The 23,757-nt window shown below is 38.2% G+C and overlaps 1 protein-coding gene across 1 annotated transcript; it reads right to left on the reverse strand.

The window, feature by feature from the left end:
- Positions 1 to 15,847: 15,847 nt before the first annotated feature.
- LOC149016504 (ankyrin repeat-containing protein BDA1-like) lies at positions 15,848 to 19,422 on the reverse strand. The gene is made up of 3 exons (XM_089156879.1): positions 19,333 to 19,422; positions 17,088 to 17,675; positions 15,848 to 17,008 (listed from the first exon to the last, which is right to left on the reverse strand). The coding sequence occupies exons 2-3, from the start codon at positions 17,670 to 17,672 to the stop codon at positions 16,289 to 16,291; spliced, it is 1,305 nt and encodes a 434-aa protein (XP_089013005.1). The 5' UTR covers positions 17,673 to 17,675; positions 19,333 to 19,422; the 3' UTR covers positions 15,848 to 16,288.
- Between the last annotated feature and the right edge of the window lie 4,335 nt (positions 19,423 to 23,757).

The raw sequence follows: 23,757 nt of genomic DNA on the forward strand, positions 1-23,757 counted from the left end.
GGTTCTTGGAATCAACATATCTATACTTATTGACTAACATCAATATTTAGGTGATATTAGGTTGATAATAGTATACCGGTAGATGAAAAAATGGAGAAACAAGTGTGCTTTCATTTTCTAACATGGTTCACACACCAATTTGATGTACTACATCCATTTGGGTGAAGATGTAGAAGTTTCACTATGTATTGAAGAAGATTACAATCGATATCTCCAACACTCAATAAACGATACATGTTACAAAACCCTTAGCTAAAGCTCTAAGTCGAAATTCCGAATCTCACAGTGACCTTATACAAGAGAACATAAAGGTTATACTAATTCAAATAGTAATTGACGAGTAGGTCATGTTGTATGGTACTACTTCCATCACCTATCTTAGAAAAATAGGTCATCGGATCATCACCAAAATATGTCAAAAAGATTCAATCTTTGAATCGGATAAAAAAATTTGGTTCACACATAACAATACACACATCAGACCTCCAACTTGTGTTGGTCACCAAACCAGGTGTGCATTTCCATTCTAAGCTCCCATTTGTTAGATCATTCAATCAATAAAGAACTTAAATTATTAAAACATTGAAACTCTTCCCCACCAGTCTTCACATCAGCATGGAATATACGTACACTTTAAAGATGTCGTTTGGCAATCTTCTTTGATGCACTTCTCTTTTCTTTAGTCTCACTAAAGTGGTTCTCCAATCTTGGTGCACAATTGATGCTTCAACACTCCATGCTTTAGGTCAAATGAGCTTGGTTTAAACTTTAAATCTTTCATTGAGATGCTTGGTTGATGATTCCTTCTCGTACTAGAATTAATGCTACAAAAGTTAGAGAGGAATCATGGGTGTTGGCACTAAAGAGGAATAAGAGGATTGATCATTCAAATCTTGGGAGGTACTTGATTCCTTATACAATTCAACATTGGATGATCATCAGGAGAGTTTTGTCTGCATTTTAATTGTTATGAGTGATACAAATTTTTGTAACTGACTTCGAAGATGGACTTGCATCAAAATATTCTGGTTGGTGACTAAATAACCTGATTTAGTGATTTATGAGATCTATAATGGACGAAGAAGGCTTGGGTTGACCTGTTTACGTGTTAAAATTCTATGAATATGTATCATATGCTCTCTTATGAAGTCATTGTGTGGTTTGAGATTCTTCCCTTGGGTTTTGGGTAAGAGTATTTTGTAACACTAGTATTTTGTAACACTATTTTGGCAATTAGTGGAAAGATCTTCATTCTAATCTTCTTCCTACATAGTGGATATTCTTTATGACTCGTGGATATGGTACACCATATTGATATGTGAACCACGATAAATATTTGTGTTCCTTCAATTTGTTCCTATTTTTGTTTGTGATTTTGGTGTTTATTCTTACATCAACCTTCAAAATTAGGTCTATGGTAGTTCCAAATATGAAGTTCTGATAACAAGATCTCAAAAAGTAATTGATCATGAGCTTTTAAAATATGTTTCTAACATGTATTGGAGGCTTAGGTGAGAAAGCATAAAAATCTGCTGGATTCTATTCAATTGATAATGATACAAAGGAATTAAGCAGTAATGCATGCATGTGTGAAACTCGGTTAAGAAACCTAAACCCTTCCACATCTGCCAAGTAACAAAAGCTGCCTGCAGATCCTTTTCATCCAATTTACAGTCAAAGCCCAAAAGATGCGTTTTAAAACAAATGGAAGCCATGTCATGATACCATTGAAGACAACTTCAAATTTACCTCTTGCTTCATTGAAAAAAATCGGTGCTGACAATATATAAATAATCGCCATAAACATTTGAGCTATTAGAAGAGAACCACGAAAAGGAAATCCTGCTGTGAGATTAAAAACTAGGACAGAAGATACTATGAAGCCAGCATAGTTTAATGCCATAACTAAATAATACATAGTTAAAGAATAAGTTGCCCAAATCGCATTTCCTGCATAGTGTGAAGGTTTTGGATCACTAGGACCTTTGTTGTCATAATCATCTTGCCAAAACCCACCTGTAGGAGTAATTCCAGTCTGGTAAATGGATGTGGCAATGAAGGCAACCACTACAGGTAGAAAATTTCTTGCCAATTGCAGTATTTGGATCAACGCCGAAACTCAAGTGTTTGAGCAATGGTCTCACAATAGATGTTGGAAATATAATGATATTATGGGCAATTGTACAAGATAAATAATTCTGCATTATAATTTATAAGTATGAAAACTTATCTTGTTTCAAATAGCATGAATGATCTCCTTGTCGAAAGCATAGTTGCGTCTATCCATCTAATGATACAGAGAAAAATAGCGGAGTTGAAACGTGCCGGCGGTAGTGGTTGGTACTTTCTTTAAAGTATTCAAACGCCTCGAATAGTGCACATATGGGTCTTGAATGTGTTTTCACCCCAAGATCTGTCAACCCCTCTGGTGCACTCCGAATTGATGGACTAAGGGATCCATAAAGTTACATTCGCCATCCATTTTCTATGACAAACTTTAAGGAAAACCAATGCTTCTTAAAAAACTTTCGCACTAGAATAACAAACCCCTCCCACCTTTATATAGGAGAGCAAGAGACATCATTGAGGATTATCTCCAAATATATCTCTTCCCTTAAGACATGTTTGTTAGCCACCAAACTAGCCTTCCAAAAGAAACACCCATTAGCCATTTAAATTAGGTGTCTTTTTTAGCAAAAGACTCAACCTCTAGCAAAATGGAATTTTAAAATTTCAAATAAAACTACTAAAATTACAACAGCAGAAACACAAACCCATTTTGAAAGAATCCTTGGTGATTCTCTTCAACTGTCATCATGGCCACCTTTGGCTCCAATCCCATGAAGCATCCATGGTATTCATTTCCAGTTGTTCTCCCTGTGGAAACTTGACCAAGAGATCCAAGGTGTGTACCCATCTTTGTTCTTTACAGTCACTTGCACTGCGTTTCTAACAAGAATTAAGGTTGCAATGATATAGCAACAATTCGATTGCCTATTTTAATGGAAATTGACTAGAGTGTTAAAAAACACACCAAGAAATTGAGAATTTAAACAGAACAAAAACGAAAGAGCACATATTTAAAGTTTTTCACACACCAATACGATGCGCTGTGTCTATAGGCGAAGAAGAACTTTCCATCATATATAAGAATAACTGAATGAAGATCTCTCAACCATTCGCTAGATCATCGTCACGAAAACTTTTTACCCATATATTAAAGGGGTCAATCTGATCCTACCATACCATATAGAGGAAGCTATGCCCCGGCCCCCACCCCCGCCATAAATTGAGAATAGTAATGGGCTTAGCTCTCTACTTCCACCACAAATCTTCAGAATTGGGTCATTTAGGCTGCCAACCAAAATATGTTAGTACAAGTCCATCTTCGAAGTTGGTTACAAGAATAACATGACGCATAATTAAGTACAAGTGTCATAGGATACATTGAAAAAAACGATTATTTCTTGGTGCCTTTATGTAATATTTGTCTTTTATTATAGGATAATTTTCATCTGGACCCCCTGAGGTTTGGTCCAGGTCACTTTTAGTCCAATTTAAGTTTCCTTTTGCATATGGCTCCCCTGTGGTTTCAAGAAATAATTAAATAATGACAAGCTTAATAGAAATCACTAGTTTGATAAATTTTGTGACAAGAATATCCTTGTGTCTTTTGGATTTTTATTATTATTTTAGTTTTAATCTACTAAAATAATACTATCAAAATGAATAAATAAATGAAAAGCCTTACTAAACTAATTCCCTCAAAAAAAAAAAAAAGCAGAATACGAACATTTGCTTTGCAAGTTCACAACCAAAGTAGGAAGACGAATAGTCTGCTTCAAATCCATCATTGGCTCTTCATTTTGGGGTGTCGAAGCTCAACCCTCAATACAGGTTTTGATCTTCCTACTAAAACCTCTGTTCAGTTTTGAATTTTTTTATTTATTCTTATTTTGTTGTTCAAACTCTATTGTCTACTTAGTTTAAGTAAATTTGCTATATTATGCTATAACCTAAATCACCGGGATTATTTCCTTTGTTTGGGATGCTTCTTGATGAACAAAGGAAAGCCTAGGTTGTACTCTAGTGGGTGGCCTTTTTCATTTTAGTAAATGCCTAAATGGGTTGCACAAACAGATTTCACTGTCAATGAAATTGAAGCACTTGACACTGGCGTCTATGCCACATGCGAAACTGCCGATGGTGACGGCGGATTGGACTAAGAGAGGAGCATCGGAATCGGTGGCGCCAGCAAGGGTTGAGACACATTGCAAATGACTGATCTAGTTGATGTAACTTATGTGGACGGACATACTCTATCAGTGCTTGGTGGTGATACTGTTTCAAATAGACTAGCTGTTGAAAAGCCTTTAGTATTTCATGGTAGTGCATCTACTATAGTTGCTACTGAAATTGCGTCCAGATCAAGCGAAGAGCCCACCAAGATGATTACCACCATAGGGTTGGAACTGTAGGAGCCAAGTGATTCATCAGATGATGATTGGCAAGCTGGAGAGTGATGAATAACTAAGGAAGATGACATTAATGATGAAAAAGATGTTGATGATGAAGTCAAGAAGGCTGCATAAAAGGAGAATAACATAGAGGATGAATATTCTAAATGTGAACTTGATGGCCAGATGACATGATAGCCAAGCAGGAAGTTTACCATGCGTAGCGCTTGGAATTCTGTGAGGGAATGATTGGAGCATGTTTCATAGGCACATCTGGTTTGGTTTCCATCTTCGCAACCTCACTAGCTACTCCTTTATTGCATGGACTGCAATTCAAGAGTGGCTTTCGATCTCCCCCGATTGCCCATTGTGTGGTGTTGAACCAGAGAGTGAAGATCATCTTTTTTGGTCATGTCTAATCTCTGCGGTAATTTGGATTCGACTTCTTTTTTTAAATGGGTTTAGTCGTGCTCTTTTGCCCACTTGGCGTGAAGAAGTCCAGTGGATTCAAAATCACTTCCAGGGGACTTCCTTGATGCAGGAGGTCCGAGAGTTTAGCTTCACTGTTGCAGTTTATATAATATGGGAGGCGCGAAACAATGTCATCTTTTGGAATGAGCGCACTAATGCTTCCTTGCTTTTCCAGTTAATCATTTTAGATACCTGTGGAAGGTTCTCACCACCATGCCGTTGTGTGGAATTCTTTGGTTGGTGGAACTTTATGGTGGTATATTATCATCTAGAGGAACGCGCGGCAATTAATTTGGCCCAAACCACTAGAGGGGTAGGTCTTGGTCAATTGTGATGCCTCCCTTATTGGGGAGCGTGGTGATTATGGTACCATAGCACAAAATAGTTGTGGACAAGTTCTGTTTGCATTTGTTGGAGGGTGTGTGGCTTGCAGCGTTCTAAGGATGGAATTGAAAGCTATTCAAGTAGGATTTTCTACAGCAAAACGTGGCGGTTATGACCAAGTTGAAATTCGTAGTGACTCGCTCCAAGCAATAAACTTCATTAATGAATCACTTGTCATCCCATGGCAGATGTCGGATTTGCTGGAAGAGATTTGGTCCGTACGAGATTCTTTCCAACAATGCCAATTTGTGCTTCACTTGCGAGAGGTTAAAGCTGCTACAAACTTCCTAGCAAGGCATGTTAGAGATACAAGTATTGTATAAAAGTATTGTATTGTGTATTTTCTCTTAGATACCGTATCGTGTATTATTCTGTCATACTATAAATACACATGTGTTATTCTCATATTGAGAGAACAGAGATTTCACTCAATATTGTCTAATATGGTATCAGTCGCTCATTCGATCCTGTCCGCTCGTCTCTGCTTCAAAGCTTCTTTCTGATCTTTCTTGTTCTTTTCTGGGTTTCAGATTAGATCTGTGTCTCTGTTGTCGATCTGAACTTTGTGTTTCAGATCTGTGTTTGATCTGTTTGTTCTGTTGTTCTATGTTTCTGATCTTCACCAACTTCTTGCGTTTTTGTGTTTGTACTCTTTGCTGAAGATCTGCGTTTCTGCAACTCTGCGTTTCTGCGTTTGCTGAGATCTACGATTCTTGCTGTGTTTGCTATGTTTGCTGAAGACTAAACTCTGCTGGTTGTGCGATTCTGCTGGTTGTGCGATTCTGCTGGTTCTAAGATTCTGCTGGTTGTGCGATCTGTGTCTGCTGGTTGTGCGATTCTGCTGTGTTTGATGTGTTGTGCGATCTTGATGTGTTGTGCGATTCTTGCTGTGTCTGCTGAAGACTAAACTTTGCTGGTTGTGCGATCTGGTTGTGTGAACTTGATTTCTGCTGTTGTGCTGTCTGAACCAACTCTGCTGGTTGTGCGATCTTGGTTTGCAGTATTTTTCTTCAATTGTTTGGGCCTTTCTTGAAGTGCTTTCTCCATCGTGTTTGCAGATTCTTTGGCTGATCTTCTTGGCTTCTTTCTTGTGATTTCTTGATATTTTTGGTGAAATGACCTCTGATTCTTCCACCTCTGCTCCACCCTCTGCTATGTTTTCATCCATTGAATCTTCCTTTTTCTCTGTGTCAAATGCTCATCATTTTTTGTCGGTAAAACTCAATTCCAACAATTATTTAGTCTGGCGCTCTCAATTCATGCCACTGCTTCGTTCCACTGGTTTGATAAGCTTTGTTGATGGCACGAGCCCTTGTCCTTCTCCTTATCTTGATTCTTCTGTAGTTCCTCCTGTTCCTAATCCGGCTTACTTCACTTGGCAGCGACATGATCAGTTGGTTCTTAGTTGGATCTTAGCTTCCCTTACTGAATCTGTGCATTCTCAAGTGGTTGGCATTTCTACCTCTCTTGCTGCTTGGAATGCTCTCTCCTCTACATTTGCATCCTCTTCTCAAGCTCGGGTGATGCAACTCAGAATGCAGCTTCATAATTTGAGGAAGGGCTCTGACTCCATTACTTCTTATCTTCTTCGCATCAAGAAAATTACAGATGCTCTTTCTCTAGCTTCTCAACCTGTATCAGATTCTGAGCAAGTTTTGTTCATTTTGGGAGGACTCGGATCTGAATATCAATCGTTTGTCACCTCTGTTACTACCAGAGAGTCTCCTGTTCAGCTCACTGATCTTCAGGGACTCCTTCTATGTGAAGAAATAAGGATTAACAATGCTCTTCATGATGTCACAAATCTTACTGCTCAAGTTGCTCAATTCTCTCTTGGATCTGAGTCTTTTCGTACTGCTCCGTATGTGCACTCCAGGAGTAACTCAAGAGGCATCTCATCTTCTCGACCAATTGCTTCTTCTAGGGGTTCCTTTGTTGGTGGTAGATATGCAGCTAGAGGTGCACATAGAGGTTATGGTGGTCGTTATGCTAACAGAAGTGCTGGTAGAGGTGATCGTACATTTTATTGTCATATTTGTGATCGGACTGGCCACACACCTCGTTATTGTTTTCAGAGGTATGCTTCTGAGTCTCCTCAAGTTAATATGGCTCATACTGCTGCTCATCACCCTGTTCAACATGCTGCTGCCCGATGGGTTCCTGACTCTGGGGCTTCTCATCACCTTACTTCTCAATTACAAAATATTCATTCACCTGTGGAGTATTCAGGTGTTGACTCTGTTATGATTGGGGATGGCTCAGGTTTGCCTATACGCCATATTGGTCATTCTTCTTTTCTTTATGATAAGAATTTGTTCAAGATGACTGATGTTTTACATGTGCCTTCTGCTTCAAATAACTTGTTGTCTGTAAGCAAGTTTTGTGCTGATAATGATGTTCTTTTTGAATTTCATTCTGACTGCTTTTATATCAAGGATCTGTCCTCGGGCCATATTCTGCTGAAAGGTCATCTTGACAATGGTGTTTATTCTCTACCTACTGTGAAGCATGTTATACATAAAGGTATTGCCTTATCTCGTCGTTAAGGTGACCTCCGATTTATGGCATCTTAGGCTTGGTCATGCTTGCATATCCAAGCTGTCTCAAGAATTCTTAGTACTTTTCATTTACCATGTGTTGGTCCTCGTAGTGTTAATGTTTGCTCCTCTTGTCAACTTGCCAAGTCACATAAGTTGCCTTTTACTCGCTGTTTTGCTCACACTACTGCTCCTTTGCAAATCATCTATTCTGACTTATGGGGTCCATCACATGAGGCTTCTGTTGAGGGTCACAGATACTATATCTCTTTTGTTGATGATTTTTCTAGATATACATGGCTATATACTATCTCTCATAAGTCTGATGCCGTGAAGGTTTTTCAACATTTTAAGTCTCTCGTGGAGAATCAATTTTCAACTACAATTAAATCTTTTCAGTCAGACTGGGGTGGTGAGTTTCATAGTTTTTCTAAACTTTTGGACACTTCTGGTATTGTCCATCGGCTCTCTTGTCCTTATACTTCTGAGCAAAATGGGAAAGTTGAAAGGCGACATAGACAAATTGTGGAGATGGGTCTTGCTCTCTTGGCTGAGTCTGGGCTTCCTTTAAAATTTTGGTCTGATGCTTTCTACACTGCTGTTTATATAATGAATCGGCTTCCTTCTTCTGCTATTCAGTTTGACTCTCCATTTCATAGGCTTTATCAACAGTGGCCTGATTATCATTTTTTGCGGGTGTTTGGTTGTTGTTGTTACCCTCTTCTTCGTCCTTTTAATTCTCATAAAATGGATTTTAGATCAGCTCCTTGCACCTTTATTGGGTACAGCCCTAAACATCATGGATACAGATGTTTTAATCCTGTCACTGGGAAGACTATTGTATCTCGCCATGTGATTTTTGATGAGTCATTTTTTCCTTATAAGCACAGGTTGCCTAGTTTTTTGGCTTCTTCTTCAACTTCACAGGAGCTTCCAGCATCTCTTTGGGCCCCATGTATGCTGTCTGATTCTAATTCAACTGTTGTTGAATCTACCAATGGTATTTCTACTTGCTGTTTGTTTTGCACCATGATGTTTCTACAATTGCTCAGCCTCCGAATGGTGTTCCAAGAGTTTCTGCTACTATCCAAGACCTTACTCCATCTGAACCATTTGTTAATAATAATGAGTTTTGTAATAATAATTGTACTACTCTTGGACTGTATGATAAGTCTTCTGGACTTGGACTGTGTAATTCTTTTAATAATGGGTCATGTACTCCTGCTGTTGGTAGTAGAATTCCTAATGAATTGCTTACTGGTATTGCTGTTGGGCCTTCTATTGTTAATGATGGGCCTTCTACTGTTGCTGTTGGGCCTTCTAATATTGCTGCTGGGTCTTCTCAAATTGATGTTGGGCCTTCTACTGTTGCTGTTGGGCCTTCTAATATTGCTGTTGGGTCTTCTAAAATTGATGTTGGGCCTTCTAATATTGTTGTCGGGCCTTCTAAAATTGCTGTTGAGCCTTCTACCTTTGTTGTTGGGCCTTCTAATATTGTTGTTGGGCCTTCTATAGTTGCTGCTGGGCCCTCTAACAATTTGCCAATCTGTTCTAGTACTGAGTTTTTGGATGTTGCACCCTCTTCCATTTTAGAACCAGATGGTTTGCTAGTTCCTCCACCCTCCACTACCAATTCTATAGTAGATGGATCTAATACTATTCGTACCCATTCTATGTTAACTCGGTCTCAAGACGGGACCCGTAAACTTCGAGTTCCACGGAGTTTTTATTCCACTCGACATCCTCTTCCTTATGCTTTGGTTGCCTCCGTCTCAACCACTTGTGAACCCACTTGTTACACACAAGCATCTAAGCATGCGGAGTGGCGCAATGCCATGGATAATGAGTTTCATGCTTTAGTGTCGAATCACACATGGACTCTTACTCCTTCTCCACCGGGTAGACGTATTATTGGATGTAAATGGTTATACCGTATAAAAAGGAAGTCCGATGGCACCATTGAACGCTATAAAGCGCGATTAGTGGCTAAAGGATACACCCAAGAGTACGGGCTTGATTATGATGAGACTTTTAGCCCAGTCGTCAAACCAACTACAATTCGTATTTTGCTTGCCATGGCCGTCTCCTCTACTTGGCCAATCCGCCAACTCGATGTTAATAATGCGTTCTTGCATGGGCATTTAACAGAGGATGTTTATATGCAGCAACCGCCTGGTTATATTGACTCTAGCTATCCTTCTCATGTTTGCAAGCTTCAACGTTCTCTTTATGGGCTTAAGCAAGCCCCTAGAGCATGGTTTCAACGGCTTAGTTCTTTTCTTCTGACTCTTGGGTTTCATGGTTCTACGACTGACTCTTCCTTATTCTATTATCATGGGCCCCATGGACCTCTTTACATATTGGTTTATGTTGATGATATTTTGATCACCGGTCCATCTTCTAAAGCTATTGAAGAGCTTTTGGTCAAACTTCGGGAAGAGTTTGCGCTCAAGGATTTGGGTACTGCTCGATTCTTCTTGGGTATTGAGCTTATACCATTATCTAATGGTCTACTACTTTCTCAGCAGCGATATATTTGTGAACTTCTTCAGCGTGCTGGTATGTCTGATGCCAAGCCCATATCTACTCCTATTATGTCTTCTCATCACCTCTCCCGTACTTGCGGAATGCCCTTGTCCGATCCGACTCTATTTAGGAGTCTTGTTGGTGCTTTGCAATATGTCACCTCGACACGGCCGGAGTTTGCATTCTCTCGTTAACAAGCTTTGTCAGTTTCTTGCTTCCCCGACTGATGATCATTGGGTGGCTTTAAAACGTCTACTTCGCTATTTGAAAGGTACCATTCTTTATGGTCTTCATATCACTCCATCATCCTCTTGTTCACTAGCTGCTTTTTCCGATCTGGTCACTGGGTGGGTGCCCCGATGATCGAAAATCCCAAAGCGGATATCTTATTTTCTCTGGGATAATCTAGTATCTTGGCAGTCCCGCAAACAGTCTCTCTGCTGCTTCTGATCTAGTCGAGAGTGAGTATCGTGCTTGTTGCTCTTGCTACTACCGAGCTTACCTGGATCCAATCTCTTCTTTCCGAGTTAGGCATTTCCCAGTCTTCTCCTCCAGTCTTATGGTGTGACAATATTGGGGCTACTTACCTGTCGGTGAACCCTGTTTTTCATGCTCGAACCAAGCATATTGAAATTGATTTTCATTTTGTACGTGATAAAGTGGCCAAAGGTGATCTTCAGGTTCGCTATATTTCTACTCTGGACCAGTTAGCTGATATTCTCACCAAAGGGCTCTCATCTACTCGGTTTCAACTTCTTCGGTCCAAAGTCAGGCTGCTTCCAGGACCCTTGACTTTGCGGGAGGGTGTTAGAGATACAAGTATTGTATAAAAGTATTGTATTGTGTATTTTCTCTTAGATACCGTATCGTGTATTATTCTGTCATACTATAAATACACATGTGTTATTCTCATATTGAGAGAACAGAGATTTCACTCAATATTGTCTAATAAGGCATGTGGATATGGAGACAGAAATTGCACTTGGTTTCTTATTTGCCCGACGAACTCAGTGCAATCACTGAGGCGGAATTGGCATATTTATTTTTATCGTTAATTTCTTTCTAAAAATGTAATAGCTATTATAATTATCTTAATATAAAAACGCCTATTTTCGGGGGGAAAAAAAAACCAGGTACTGACTTTGTAAAACCTGGTGAAACTTATTCAAGGTTTCTTGTAATTTTAACCTCACTAAATTATATTATTTTACTATCTTATAAAAGTACAAACTATAAAAATAAAAAGTGCAAATTTCTATGAGTCCCCTATACTTAACTCTACTTATTATAACTCCCTTGCTTTAACATTTCACATTTAATTTCTACACATACTCTCATATCTCCTTCTCCCCTAATGTTTCTGTTGTGGGTAGATCAACTTCCTCGCCTGGTTCGGGTTCTTCCCGAGTCCGATTCTCCTGGTCCACTTGAGATCAGAACAGAAGTGAGAGTGTGCCGCCTTTGAGGACGAGAAGCCACCTCCAATGATTAAGTCAGTCCTTGAAGAAGACACTGAGAATCACTTCATAAAGACTAAATGTTCAAAGGGGATGCAGGAGATTAATGAAGGGAATGTTCTTGGTAGAGTTAAGAAGAAGAGTAATGGCTGGAGAACGTGTCTTTTTCACCTGAGAGACCTATCGTTATTTATAACGAACCTGAGGCCTTCTTTTCTCTGCAATGGTAGGTTGATGCCTTGAAGAAAGATTCGACGGTGAAGATGGCTTCTAAGCATGGATGACGTCGCTCCTTGAGTGGTTCTCTGGACAGCTGTTGATTTCTCTTTTGAAGGTCAACTCAAGTATCACACTGATGTGACGTTGTTCTTTAGCTGAGGGGACAAAAAGAGGTCTTGCGGTACTCGAGACAGCTTCAAGACAAATCAGAAGCTTTCATGCTATCCTAATCATTAAATGGGGCCTCGGGCATTTATGGCTGAATTTAATGCTGATGGACGACATCTGAGAAGGGATACTCCGAATCCCTTATTTACCGCTGGGCTGGCTGCAAAGTTGGTGGGCGGCAGAACTTGTCATCGAGCTCTGTTTCATCGGCTCTGCCCAACATCGTCTAAGAAGCGCCCTTGCCTGGCTGGCAAGTCTCACCCGCATGGATTCTGGAGCCCCTGGTCCGTTTTGGCGGACCTGTCCCGGTCCAGCAGTTCGCTTCGGATCACCCATAACAGTTTCTAAATACCCAAAAACACTTTTTTTTTTTTTAACTCAATCTGTTTTTCTCGTTTGTGTTGAGCTGATTAACATTATCGAATTCAAACTTATTATTAAACCGACAAACTAATCATGTATCTTCTCAAACGCTGAAATAAAACTCTTTCTTTTTTTGAGTCCAAATAGAAATAACCTACGGTTCGATAATTGGGGAGAAAAAAAAAATAAAAAATCAACCCTACTGTGTATTAACCTACTAAACATTACAAGGAACTCTGTCAGTTCAACCAGAGATATGACCTCTTTCTAAATCGTTCTTTATTTTCTTTTTCATTTCTTCTCTAGGTCTTCTGAACTGAGTTCTTATCCTCTTTGATCAACTCCGGAAACCACATGTATTCATCTGCAATTCCCTCATCAGGGCCTTCTTTAATTCCTATTCTCGTCAAGCATCGATCTATCTTTACTCACACATGCACGCTTAACTCCTTTGTTACTCCTAATCACTTCACCAAGAGATTCATTCCCATATCCTTAAATTAGGTCATCTCAATGATGTTTACGATATATTCATTCCCAGTAATTTTTTTTTTTCATGCTAAGCTGACGAAGACAGCATAGGCTTGGCCAAGCTGAAACCTTTCAGGCTGGGTTGTCCAACCATCCAATATCATATCTTCGCCAACAAAGGGTGGTGGAACCATGTTCCAATTCAATGTTGTAGATGGAGTGAAGCTTTTTGTCCGTTGAAACTGGGCTATTCTGCCAGTATTAAAGCTTATTTCTAGAGAGCTTTGGAACCATATAAACTTTGATCGAGAGAACGAACTTGTGAAGTGTGAACAATTAGCATGTACATGTCATCTTCCAACAACGATTCTTTTAGTTCTGCAATCTTCCTGGTGTCCAAAAGTTAACATTAGGGCACCGATTTGGTGGCTTAGGCAGATTTAGTTTGGAGAATAAGATTGTCAAAACACCAAAATATATTTTAGCATCACACTTCAAAACTTCAAGATCTTGCAGACTGATGCAAATGAGTTGCAGAAGACTACTACATTTTATGAGTGTGACACATCCACGTAGATTAAAACCTAAATCCCTAAATCTCCCCAAAACTTCATTGTGTTGCTTGCAAGCGATGGCTCTATTTCTGTCAGTGGCAATACAACAGTGAAGAATTTCCCAACAGATATCGGTGGCAATTCTCAGTGGTCTCTCTCTCTCTCTCTCTCTCTCTCTCTCTCTCTCTTTTTTCCTTTCAAAAGTTGATTTTGATGGTTGCTGTGAAATTATAGGATCGTTTGGTGGCTCAAATAATAAGTTTGAAATTTGAACCAAATAATGTGAGTCCATTCAATTTGAAAGAGAGAAAGTGAGTGAGTTTAAAAAATAGAAACCTAACCAGGAAATTTAAAATATTGGAAATTTAATCATATGTAAAAGTTTGAATAGGAGAATAATAGTAAAGAAATGACTTGTAAGGTGACCAACTTGGATGTGTTATAACCTTCAGAGAAAGTACAGACAAAGTTGAATTCTTAAAGTTGAGATGAACAAAATCGAACGAATAGAAAGGTTATCGTATTTTATGACTTTTCACTTGCTCTCGTTTTTGTAACAAACTAATATTAATTCAAATTTAATAATTTTTTTAAAAATACTAATGATAAAAATTCAGTAGTTACTCTAGTTACGATACATACACGAAACATGTGAGCGGGTGAATTTGGGTCCATTAATTGACCTTTCGGAACCAAAGGGATAGAAAACGAAGAGAAAGAGGCTCGGAAGCGAAACCCTAGTGAAACGCCGCTCTGAGGAAAACCAACGTCGCTGTGCTTTGAGGTGGAGAGACTCTCCACCTCCACCTCCACCCTTGTTTCTACTTCCTCGCCTCCTCTCTCCCTCTCTCTGCCTTCTCTTTTTACTTTCTCTGGTTTATTATTATTATTATTATTATTATTATTATTATTATTATTATTATTATTATTATTATTATTATTATTATTATTATTATTATTATTATTATTATTATTATTATTATTATTATTATTATTATTATTATTATTATTATTATTATTATTATTATTATTATTATTATTATTATTATTATTATTATTATTATTATTATTATTATTATTATTATTACCATGGCCTCTGTTCTCCGGCTGTCTCACGCCTCTCTCTATTATTTCTTCTTCAAGAAAATAGAGAGTAACAGCAAGAGAGAGAAACTGAGAAAGGAGAGGATCGGAAAGAAAGAGGCGAAGAAGAACGAAGTGGAGAAAGAAACGAAGAGGGTCAGTAGTCTCTGCCGTTGCAGGTCCTTCTCAGTGTCTCATTCTCTTCGTCTCTATTTGTTATCTCTTTCTCCCCAACCGGTGGAAGGTTCAAGTTATTAGAAGAAAAAAAAACCCAGGTAGATGCAAGATCCAGTAGTGCATTCCGTAGATATGATTTTAAGTTGGAGCTGGAAGTGTCTCCCGTGGATATGGAAGCTTTGTTGCTGCGAGAGTCTCATGTTGCTGGTCGCCGTCGGTGTGTCTGCGCCGTGGCTGTCATTTCTGCCCTTGTGGCGTGTTATCTCTCCGCCCTTGTGACATGTATTTTTTTCCTTGTGGCGTGTTTTTGTCCGCCCTTGTGGCGTGTCGTTTCTTTAGGCGTTTGTGATGGAGGATATGTATGTTTTATTCCTTGTGCTTAATCGTTGATGTGGTTGTTACAACCATTATTCTAAGGTTTTATTGGGCTCGACCCATTCCTTAGCCTGGATGACCTTGTCTATTGCATGTATGACATTTGATCAATTTCCATTCCTGGGTTCGGACTGAACTTTGTGTTTTCATACACTTATCTTTTGTATTTCTTTCTTTTCTTTGATATGTATGTGTATTTCCTTTCAAGTTCATGAAAGGAAAAAATCACCAAAAGGACAGAGTTCCAATTAAATCCAAATTACCCTTTAGGGCTGTCCGGTACAAGTCACAAGTGGCCCACGTCTCTGATCGGCTGTTTTAGAATAAAAACAACATAATATGTAATATGATAAACATTTTGGAAACTTGTTTAGTTTCTTCCTTTTGATAGAACTAACAACAATCTGTTAGTTTTCCATAGAAATTAATTTAGATGTTTTTAAAATTTATAAGTATTTAATTATATATATTTTTTAAAATTGGTCTGCAAGCAACAAAAATAGAAACTCTTTGAACACTTTTAAGATTGATAATTTTTTTTCTTCTTTTTCTGATAAAGTTTTGACTGCATTATAAAATAAATGAGTAAAACATCTCAGCAGTGGTCATAATTAAATAGACTAAAGACCACGAAAGATTAAATAGACTAGAGATAGAATATTGGAGGGTCACATTTCAACGAGCACCGTGTAACATGAGAATGTAGATACACACATGGTGAGAACAGGTCACAATGAACAAACCCTAACTTTCCCAGAACCCTAACCCATAAGACAGAAATGAAATACTGCATTGCAATGGCTAAACTAATGAAGTTGAGTTGGGCAAAACATAAGCCATCAATCTCTACAAGTTGGTTTGAATATACATACAAGAGGTGGATATAAACCTGATCAAGATAGAAATACGCCACGGATTCACTGTTTGCTGATGGAGAGATTCTTTGGAAGAACAAAGACGTATTCTTAATTGAAGCAGGAAAAACTCTGAAGATGACATCGGAGCCCTTTATATATATACATGACATCTCTGTCTCCCTCGTACTCTTATCCCTTCTGTCTGCCTTCTTTTATTTTTTGGAGGAATTCTTGAATAATTGGTGATTCACTCAAAGCCAAGCCACTCAGAAAGAGCCCCAAAATCAGAAATGAGAGTGACACATAAAGGCCACCCCACAACATGCAGGTAAGCACCATCCCCATCAGTGCCATTAAAAGTGAAGGACGATGAGGGAATGGTGCGAGTTGAAAAAGCAGGAGCGAAGATAAAGCAAAACCAATCCCAGTAGATATCATAACGAAGTGGAACAAGATTGGAAAAGTAGTAGCCAGAATCGGATCTCCAGCATTGTGATGTGGATTTTGAGCAACAGCAGCAATAGCAGCAACAGCAGAAGCAGTAGCAGTAGCGTTCTTTGTGTAGTCATCTTGCCAAATGCCACCGGGAGGGGTGATTACAGTTTGGTAAGTCGCTGTTACAACCAAAACCGCAACTACAAGTAGATCGCTTCGTTCTGGAATTGGATAATGTGGGCCGTAAATCAAGTATCTACCCAACGCGGCCAAGATTGCCATCGGCGCATCAGTCCTCAGCATCTTCCGGGCTTCACGACGGATGATCTTTTCCATTCTTTCTCGATCTTCTCCCCTATCTGGAAAATGAGATGCTAAGAGATCCAGAGCTGTGAACCCTTCTTTGTTCTTCTCATTGACATTCACAGCATTTCTGACAAAAATGTTCCCCTTCTGTAGCAATAGCTCAACAACCTGCAACAATATCAGAGCTAGCTTGAGACAATAATAAAGAGATGCACGTATTCATGCATCTCGATCATAAGTGTTTTACCTCAATATGTTCTCTTAAAATTGCAAGGTGCAAGACAGTGTTGCCTTCCTGATCTTTCCAGCTTAGAAGATAATGGAAGATGACATGGCAAAACGAGTAAATCTCGTCCACCAATGCCTCAAAGACTCCAATTCGATCATATTTTATGGCGAGATGAAATGCATTCTCCCCCTTAAAAGTTAGATCCTCAATATTCTTTTGACGACAACGAAATAAATATACCGAAACCTCGATATGTCCATTAATTATCGCGCAATGGAAAGGGGTCCTTCCTTCTCTGCCCTTGATCATACAAAGAGTTTCGTCAAGTGCCATGAGTTGCCTTACAATCTCTACTTGCCCATTGATTGAAGCTAAGTGCATAGGGGTATACCCCTCATGGTTTAGCTCCCTGGCGAATGAAGGCTTCAAATTTGCAATTTCTGCTACAAAAGAGGCATGACCACCTAATACAGCCCAGTGCAATGGAGTATTTTGTAATTCCAAAAGTTTTTTCTCATCAGGGTTAGATGGACATCTAGCGATTAATGCATACAAAGCATCTATATCTCCCTTTTGAGCCACTTCAATCAATTTCTGATCCATTATCTAGTGCAACATCAACAAAAAGGACAACGGAATCAATATATATATATAAACTAAAGAAAATAGAACATTTGCTTGGCTCCCATGATCAGACACTAAGGCCCTTGAACTGCCTAGAAATGACCATTTTGACTACATGCAAAGTTTGAAATCTCAGATAATCACGAAGCATTGTATGTCTAGGAAAGGTACTTTGAAGCATTGAAAGAAGAAGAATGGCAGATATCGCTCTATTGATTGTGGAAGACTACGAGAGTAGAATAATCAGAAGCATTAAAAAAGAAGGTGGGATTGGAAACAAGCAAGATGAAGATCTCAATTTCTTCTCTTCTTTCTCATCGGAGTCTGAGTGAGTCCTCTTGGATCAAGGAAGTCCAAGCGAAATTCGATTTCGCCGAAAGGACTCGTAGTCCTAAATCTGAAGTTAGTCTTGCTGCCACTGACGGTTTCTTCTTGGTTTTTCAGAATTTTATCGATGTTGATGATTTACCTTTCCTTAACTTGCTGTGCACATCTCCCTGCTGTGCACAACAATGCACTTTTCTTCCAAACGGAATGCAATCATTAAATGTTTAATTTTGAATTAAAAAAATCCTCAATACTTTTTAAATTTGTAAGTTTTCTCAGCCACTTGTTTGGCATATAAAGCAGAAAGATGTGCCAAGTAGAGAATGTTTTTCCTATAGTAACTTTAATGAGAATATGCTTATATGACTAGAGAAACAACCGTAAAAATGTCATTTACTTTAAATTAGAAAAACATGTCCTTCCCCACCTATTTTTCTCCTAAGTTTCAGTTGATTTTTTTTCTTTCTTCTTTTAAGATCATCATCAGCTTGCATCGCATTTAAAAAGACATTATAAAACTATTTATATCTATTCATTTCTAAACATGTTTTTCATTCCATAATTTATTTTGAATAAAAATTATCAAACTCTCTTTCATATTTTGATAAAGAATGAATGATTTGTTTTGACTTCTTTTAAACTAACATGCAAAAAGGAGAAAGAAAACCGATAGAAAAAGGCCTTAAAGATAGTGAAATAAAGAAAAAGAAAAATCAGCTATTATTCCAATATATGAGAACCTTAAAGATAGACTCATTATTTTATATGCTTTTCTGTGCAGGTGATGTAGACCACAGGAAGAAAAAAAAAAAAAGGATGCTGTTGGGGAATCACTGTCAACAACCGAGTTGTACATTGCTGGAGCGGTGTTTTTGATGGGGAAAATTTCATTTTGGCTATTGTTAAGGGGCTGAGAGAAGGAATGGAGAAAGCAAGACAATACAACATACACATCGAATCTATTTGGACTAATTGGGACCAAATCACTGACTTCATACCACGTCCTCAAAAACCATGGCCATTGGAGTTAGTTCAAGATCTATTGATATTAGGACCATACCTCAAAGGGATATCGATTATCAAAATAAAGCCAATCTATTTGCTGGAGATGGCACAAGAACTTGCCAATAAAGCCATTGGTAGACAAAGAGATAGGATCTAGATTGAGAGACCATTAAATGACCTCTCTGCATTGTAATATTTATTTTCTTTGTATCAAAAAAAAAAAAAAAAAAAAAAAAAAAAAAAAAACCTCTGACTGAGACTCTTCCATAGGCTCTAAGGGAATTAAGAAGAGTTGTGTAAGACTTACACTATTTCAACTTTCAAGATTTCACCACTATATATGTGAGCGGATGATACCCAGTACTCCCAGCACTGTCTCTCTTCCCACTTCTTCCCTGATTTGTCTATTATAAATTTGCCCTCACACGTTCCTGTAATGCTGGGTTTTATAGATTTAAATTCTCTAGTATGAGTATACTTCCTCCCTAGTAGAAGGAAGGAAGAAATACTTACTTGCCTATGAGGGTAAAGAACAAGATTCCCTTAGCCATGGTGAAAACAATTCTTCCTTCTGTTATACTTGTGAAGGTACAGACCAAAAATTATATTCTTTTTTCTATTCTGAAGGAAAGGATCAAATTTTTCTTCCTTTTCTATGCTGATGGAAGGTACTCAGACTTCCCACAGGCTGCTAGTATTGGGGGGGGGGGGGGGGATTGGTTCACACAGAGAAGGGGTTCTAGGAATTGACATATGATCTATACTTAATGACCAACATCAATATTTAGCTGATATTAGGTTGATAATAGTATATGGATAGATGCTAAAATGGAGAAAGAAGTGTGCTTTCAATATGTAACATGGTTCACACACACCAATTTGATGTACTACGTCCATATGGGTGAAGATGTAGAAGTTCCACTATGTATTGAAGAAGATTACAATCGAGATCTCCGACACCCAATAAAGGCTATGTGTTACAAACCTTAGCTAAAGCTCTAAGTAGAAATTTCGAATCTCAGTGACTTTATACAAGGGGACATAGAGGTGTATAATAGTTCAAATAGTAAATCGATCGACAAATAGGTCATGTTGTATGGTACTACTTCCATCACCTATCTCAGAAAAACAGGTCATCGGATCATCACCAAAATATGTCAAAAAGTTTCAATCTTTGAATCGGATATAAGAATTTGGTTCACACATAACAATACACACATCAGACCTCCAACTTGTGTTGGTCACCAAACCAGGTGTGCATTTCCATTCATAAGCTCCCATTTGTTAGATCACTCAATCAAGGTTTATTTACTTGAGCATAAATCCGAGGGTCCAAGATTTCCTGGAGAATCAATAAAGAACTTAAATTATTAAAACATTGAAACGCTTCCCCACCAGTCTTCACATCAGCATGGAATACATGTACACTTTAAAGATGTCATTTGATTGGCAATCTTCTTGGATGCACTTATCTTTTCTTTAGTCTCACTAAAGTGGTTCTCCAATCTTGGTCCACAATTGATGCTTCAACAGTCCATGCTTTAGGTCAAATGAGCTTGGTTTAAACGTTAAATCTTTCATTGAGATGCTTGGTTGATGATTCCTTCTTGTACTAGAGTTAATGCTACAAAAGTTAGGGAGGAATCATAGGGTGTTGGCACTAAAGAGGATTAAGAGGATTGATCATTCAAATCCTGGGAGGTACTTGATTCCTTATACAATTCAACATTGGATGGTCATCAGGAGAGTTTTGTCTGCATTTTAATTGTTATGAGTGATACAAATTTTTGTAACTGACTTCAAAGATGGACTTGCATCAAAATATTTTGGTTGGTGACCAAATAACCTGATTTAGTGATTCATGAGATCTATAATGGACGAAGAAGGCTTGGGTTGACCTGTTTACGTGTTAAAATTCTATGAATATGTATCCTATGCTCTCTTATGAAGTCATTGTGTGGTATGAGATTTTTCCCTTGGGTTTTGGGTAAGAGTATTTTGTAACACTATTTTGGCAATTAGTGGAAAGAGCTTCATTCTAATCTCTTCTTACATAGTGGATATTCTTCATCACTAGTGGATATAGTACACCATATTGATATGTGAACCACGGTAAATGTTTGTGTTCCTTCAATTTGTTACTATTTTTGTATGTGATTTTGGTGTTTATTCTTACATCAACCTTCAAAATTAGGTCTATGGTAGTTCCAAATATGAAGTTCAGATAACAAGATCTCAAAAAAGTAATTGATCATGAGGTTTAAAATATGTTCCTAACATGTATTGGAGGCTTAGGTGAGAAAGCATAAAAATCTGCTGGATTCTATTCAATTGATAATGATACAAAGGAATTAAGCAGTAATGCATGCATGTGTGAAACTCGGTTAAGAAACCTAAACCCTTCCACATCAGCCAAGTAACAAAAACTGCCTGGAGATCCTTTTCATCCAATTTGCAGTCAAAGCCCAAAAGATGCTTTTCAAAACAAATGGAAGCCATGTCATGAGACCATTGAAGACAACTTCAAATTCACCTCTTGCTTCATTGAAAAAAATCGGTGCTGACAATATATAAGGAATCACCATAAACATTTGAGCTATTAGAAGAGGACCACGAAAAGGAAATCCTGCTGTGAGATTAAAAACTAGGACAGAAGATACTATGAAGCCAGCATGATTTAAAGCCATAACTAAATAATTCATAGTTAAAGAATAAGTTGCCCAAATCGCATTTCCTGCATAGTGTGAAGGTTTTGGATCACTAGGACCTTTGTTGTCATAGTCATCTTGCCAAAACCCACCTGGAGGAGTAATTCCAGTCTGGTAGATGGATGTGGCAATGAAGGCAACCACTACAGGTAGAAAATTTCTTGCCAACTGCAGTATTTGGATCAACGCCGAAACTCAAGTGTTTGAGCAATGGCCTCACAACAGATGTTGGAAATATAATGATATTATGGGCAATTGTATAAGATAAATAATGCTGCATTATAATTTATAAGTATGAAAACTTATCTTGTTTCAAATAGCATGAATGATCTCCTTGTCGAAAGCATAGTTGCGTCTATCCATCTAATGATACATGGAAAAATAGCGTAGTTGAAACATGCCGGCGGTAGTGGCTGGTACTTTCTTTGAAGTATTCAAACGCCTCGAATAGTGCACATATGGGTCTTGAATGTGTTTTCACCCCAAGATCAGTCAACCCCTCCGGTGCACTCTGAATTGATGGACTAAGGGATCCGTAAAGTTACATTCGTCAATCCATTTTCTATGACAAACTTTAAAGAAAACCAATGCTTCTCAAAAAACTTTCGCACTAGAATAACAAACCCCTTCCACCTTTATATAGGAAAGCAAGAGACATCATTGAGGGTAATCTCCAAAGGATATATATACTTCCCTTAAGGCATGTTTGTTAGCCACCAAACTAGTCTTCCAAAAGAAACTCCCATTGACCATTTAGGTGTCTTTTAGGGAAAGACTCAACCTCTAGTAAAATGGAATTTTTTATATTTTCAAATAAAACTACTAAAATTACAAGAGCAGAAACGCAAACCCATTTTGAAAGAATCCTTGGTGATTCTCTTCAACTGTCATCATGGCCACCTTTGGCTCCAATCCCATGAAGCATCCTTGGTACTCATTTCCTGCTGTTCTCTCCGTGGAAACTTGACCAAGACATCCAAGCTGTGTACCCATCTTTATTCTTTACACTCACCTGCACTGCGTTTCTAACAAGAATTAAGGTTGCAATGTTATAGCAATAGTTCGATTGCCTGTTTTAATGGAAACTGACTAGAGTGTTAAAAAACACACCAAGAAATCGAGAATTTAAACAGAATGAAAACGAAAGAACACAGATTTAAAGTTTTTCACACACCAATATGATGCGCTATGTCTATAGGCGAAGAAGAACTTTCCATCATATAAAAGAATAACCGAATGGAGATCACTCAACCAATCGCTAGAACATCGTCACAAAATCTTTTTACCCATATATGGGTAAAGGGGTCGATTCGATCCTACCATACCATATAGAGGAGGCTATGCCCCGGCCCCCACCCCCCGCCATAAATTGAGAATAGTAATGGGCTTAGCTCTCTGCTTCCACCACAGATCTTCAGAATTGGGTCATTTAGGTTGCCAACCAAAATATGTTAGTGCAAGTCCATCTTTGAAGTTGGTTAGAAGAATAACATGACGCATAATTAAGTACAAGTGTCATAGGATACATTGGAAAAAACCGATTATTTCTTGGTGCCTTTATGTAATATTTGTCTTTTATTATAGGGTAATTTTCATCTGGACCCCCTGAGGTTTGGTCCAGGTCACTTTTAGTCCAATTTAAGTTTCCTTTTGCATATGGCTCCCTTGTGGTTCAAGAAATGATTAAATAATGACAAGCTTAATAGAAATCATTAGTTTGATAAATTTTGTGACGAAATATCCTTGTGTCTTTTGGATTTTTGTTATTATTTTAGTTTAATTTACTAAAATAGATACTGTCAAAATAAATAAATAAATGAAAAGCCTTACCAAACTAATTCCCTCAAAAAAATAGCAGAGTACGAACATCTACTATGCAAGTTCACAACCAAAGCAAGAAGACGAATAGAATAGTCTGCTTCAAATCCATCATTGGCTCTTCATTTTGGGGTGTCGAAGCTCAACCATCAATACAAGTTTTAATCTTCCTCCTAAAACCTCTGTTCAGTTCTGACTTTTTTTTT

This window comes from Hakea prostrata, chromosome 5, assembly GCF_041222555.1.
Source record: "Hakea prostrata isolate BN-2017 chromosome 5, UWA_Hpros_2, whole genome shotgun sequence".
NCBI lineage: Eukaryota > Viridiplantae > Streptophyta > Magnoliopsida > Proteales > Proteaceae > Hakea > Hakea prostrata.

Bases quoted from the DNA above. Each gene is read 5' to 3' on its own strand.
- LOC149016504 (XM_089156879.1), bottom strand. From the start codon at position 17,672: ATGGATCAGAAATTGATTGAAGTGGCTCAAAAGGGAGATATAGATGCT. The intron at 17,009-17,087 runs GTAAAACACTTA...ATATTGTTGCAG, and splicing joins TTTTAAGAGAACATATTGAG to GTTGTTGAGCTATTGCTACA.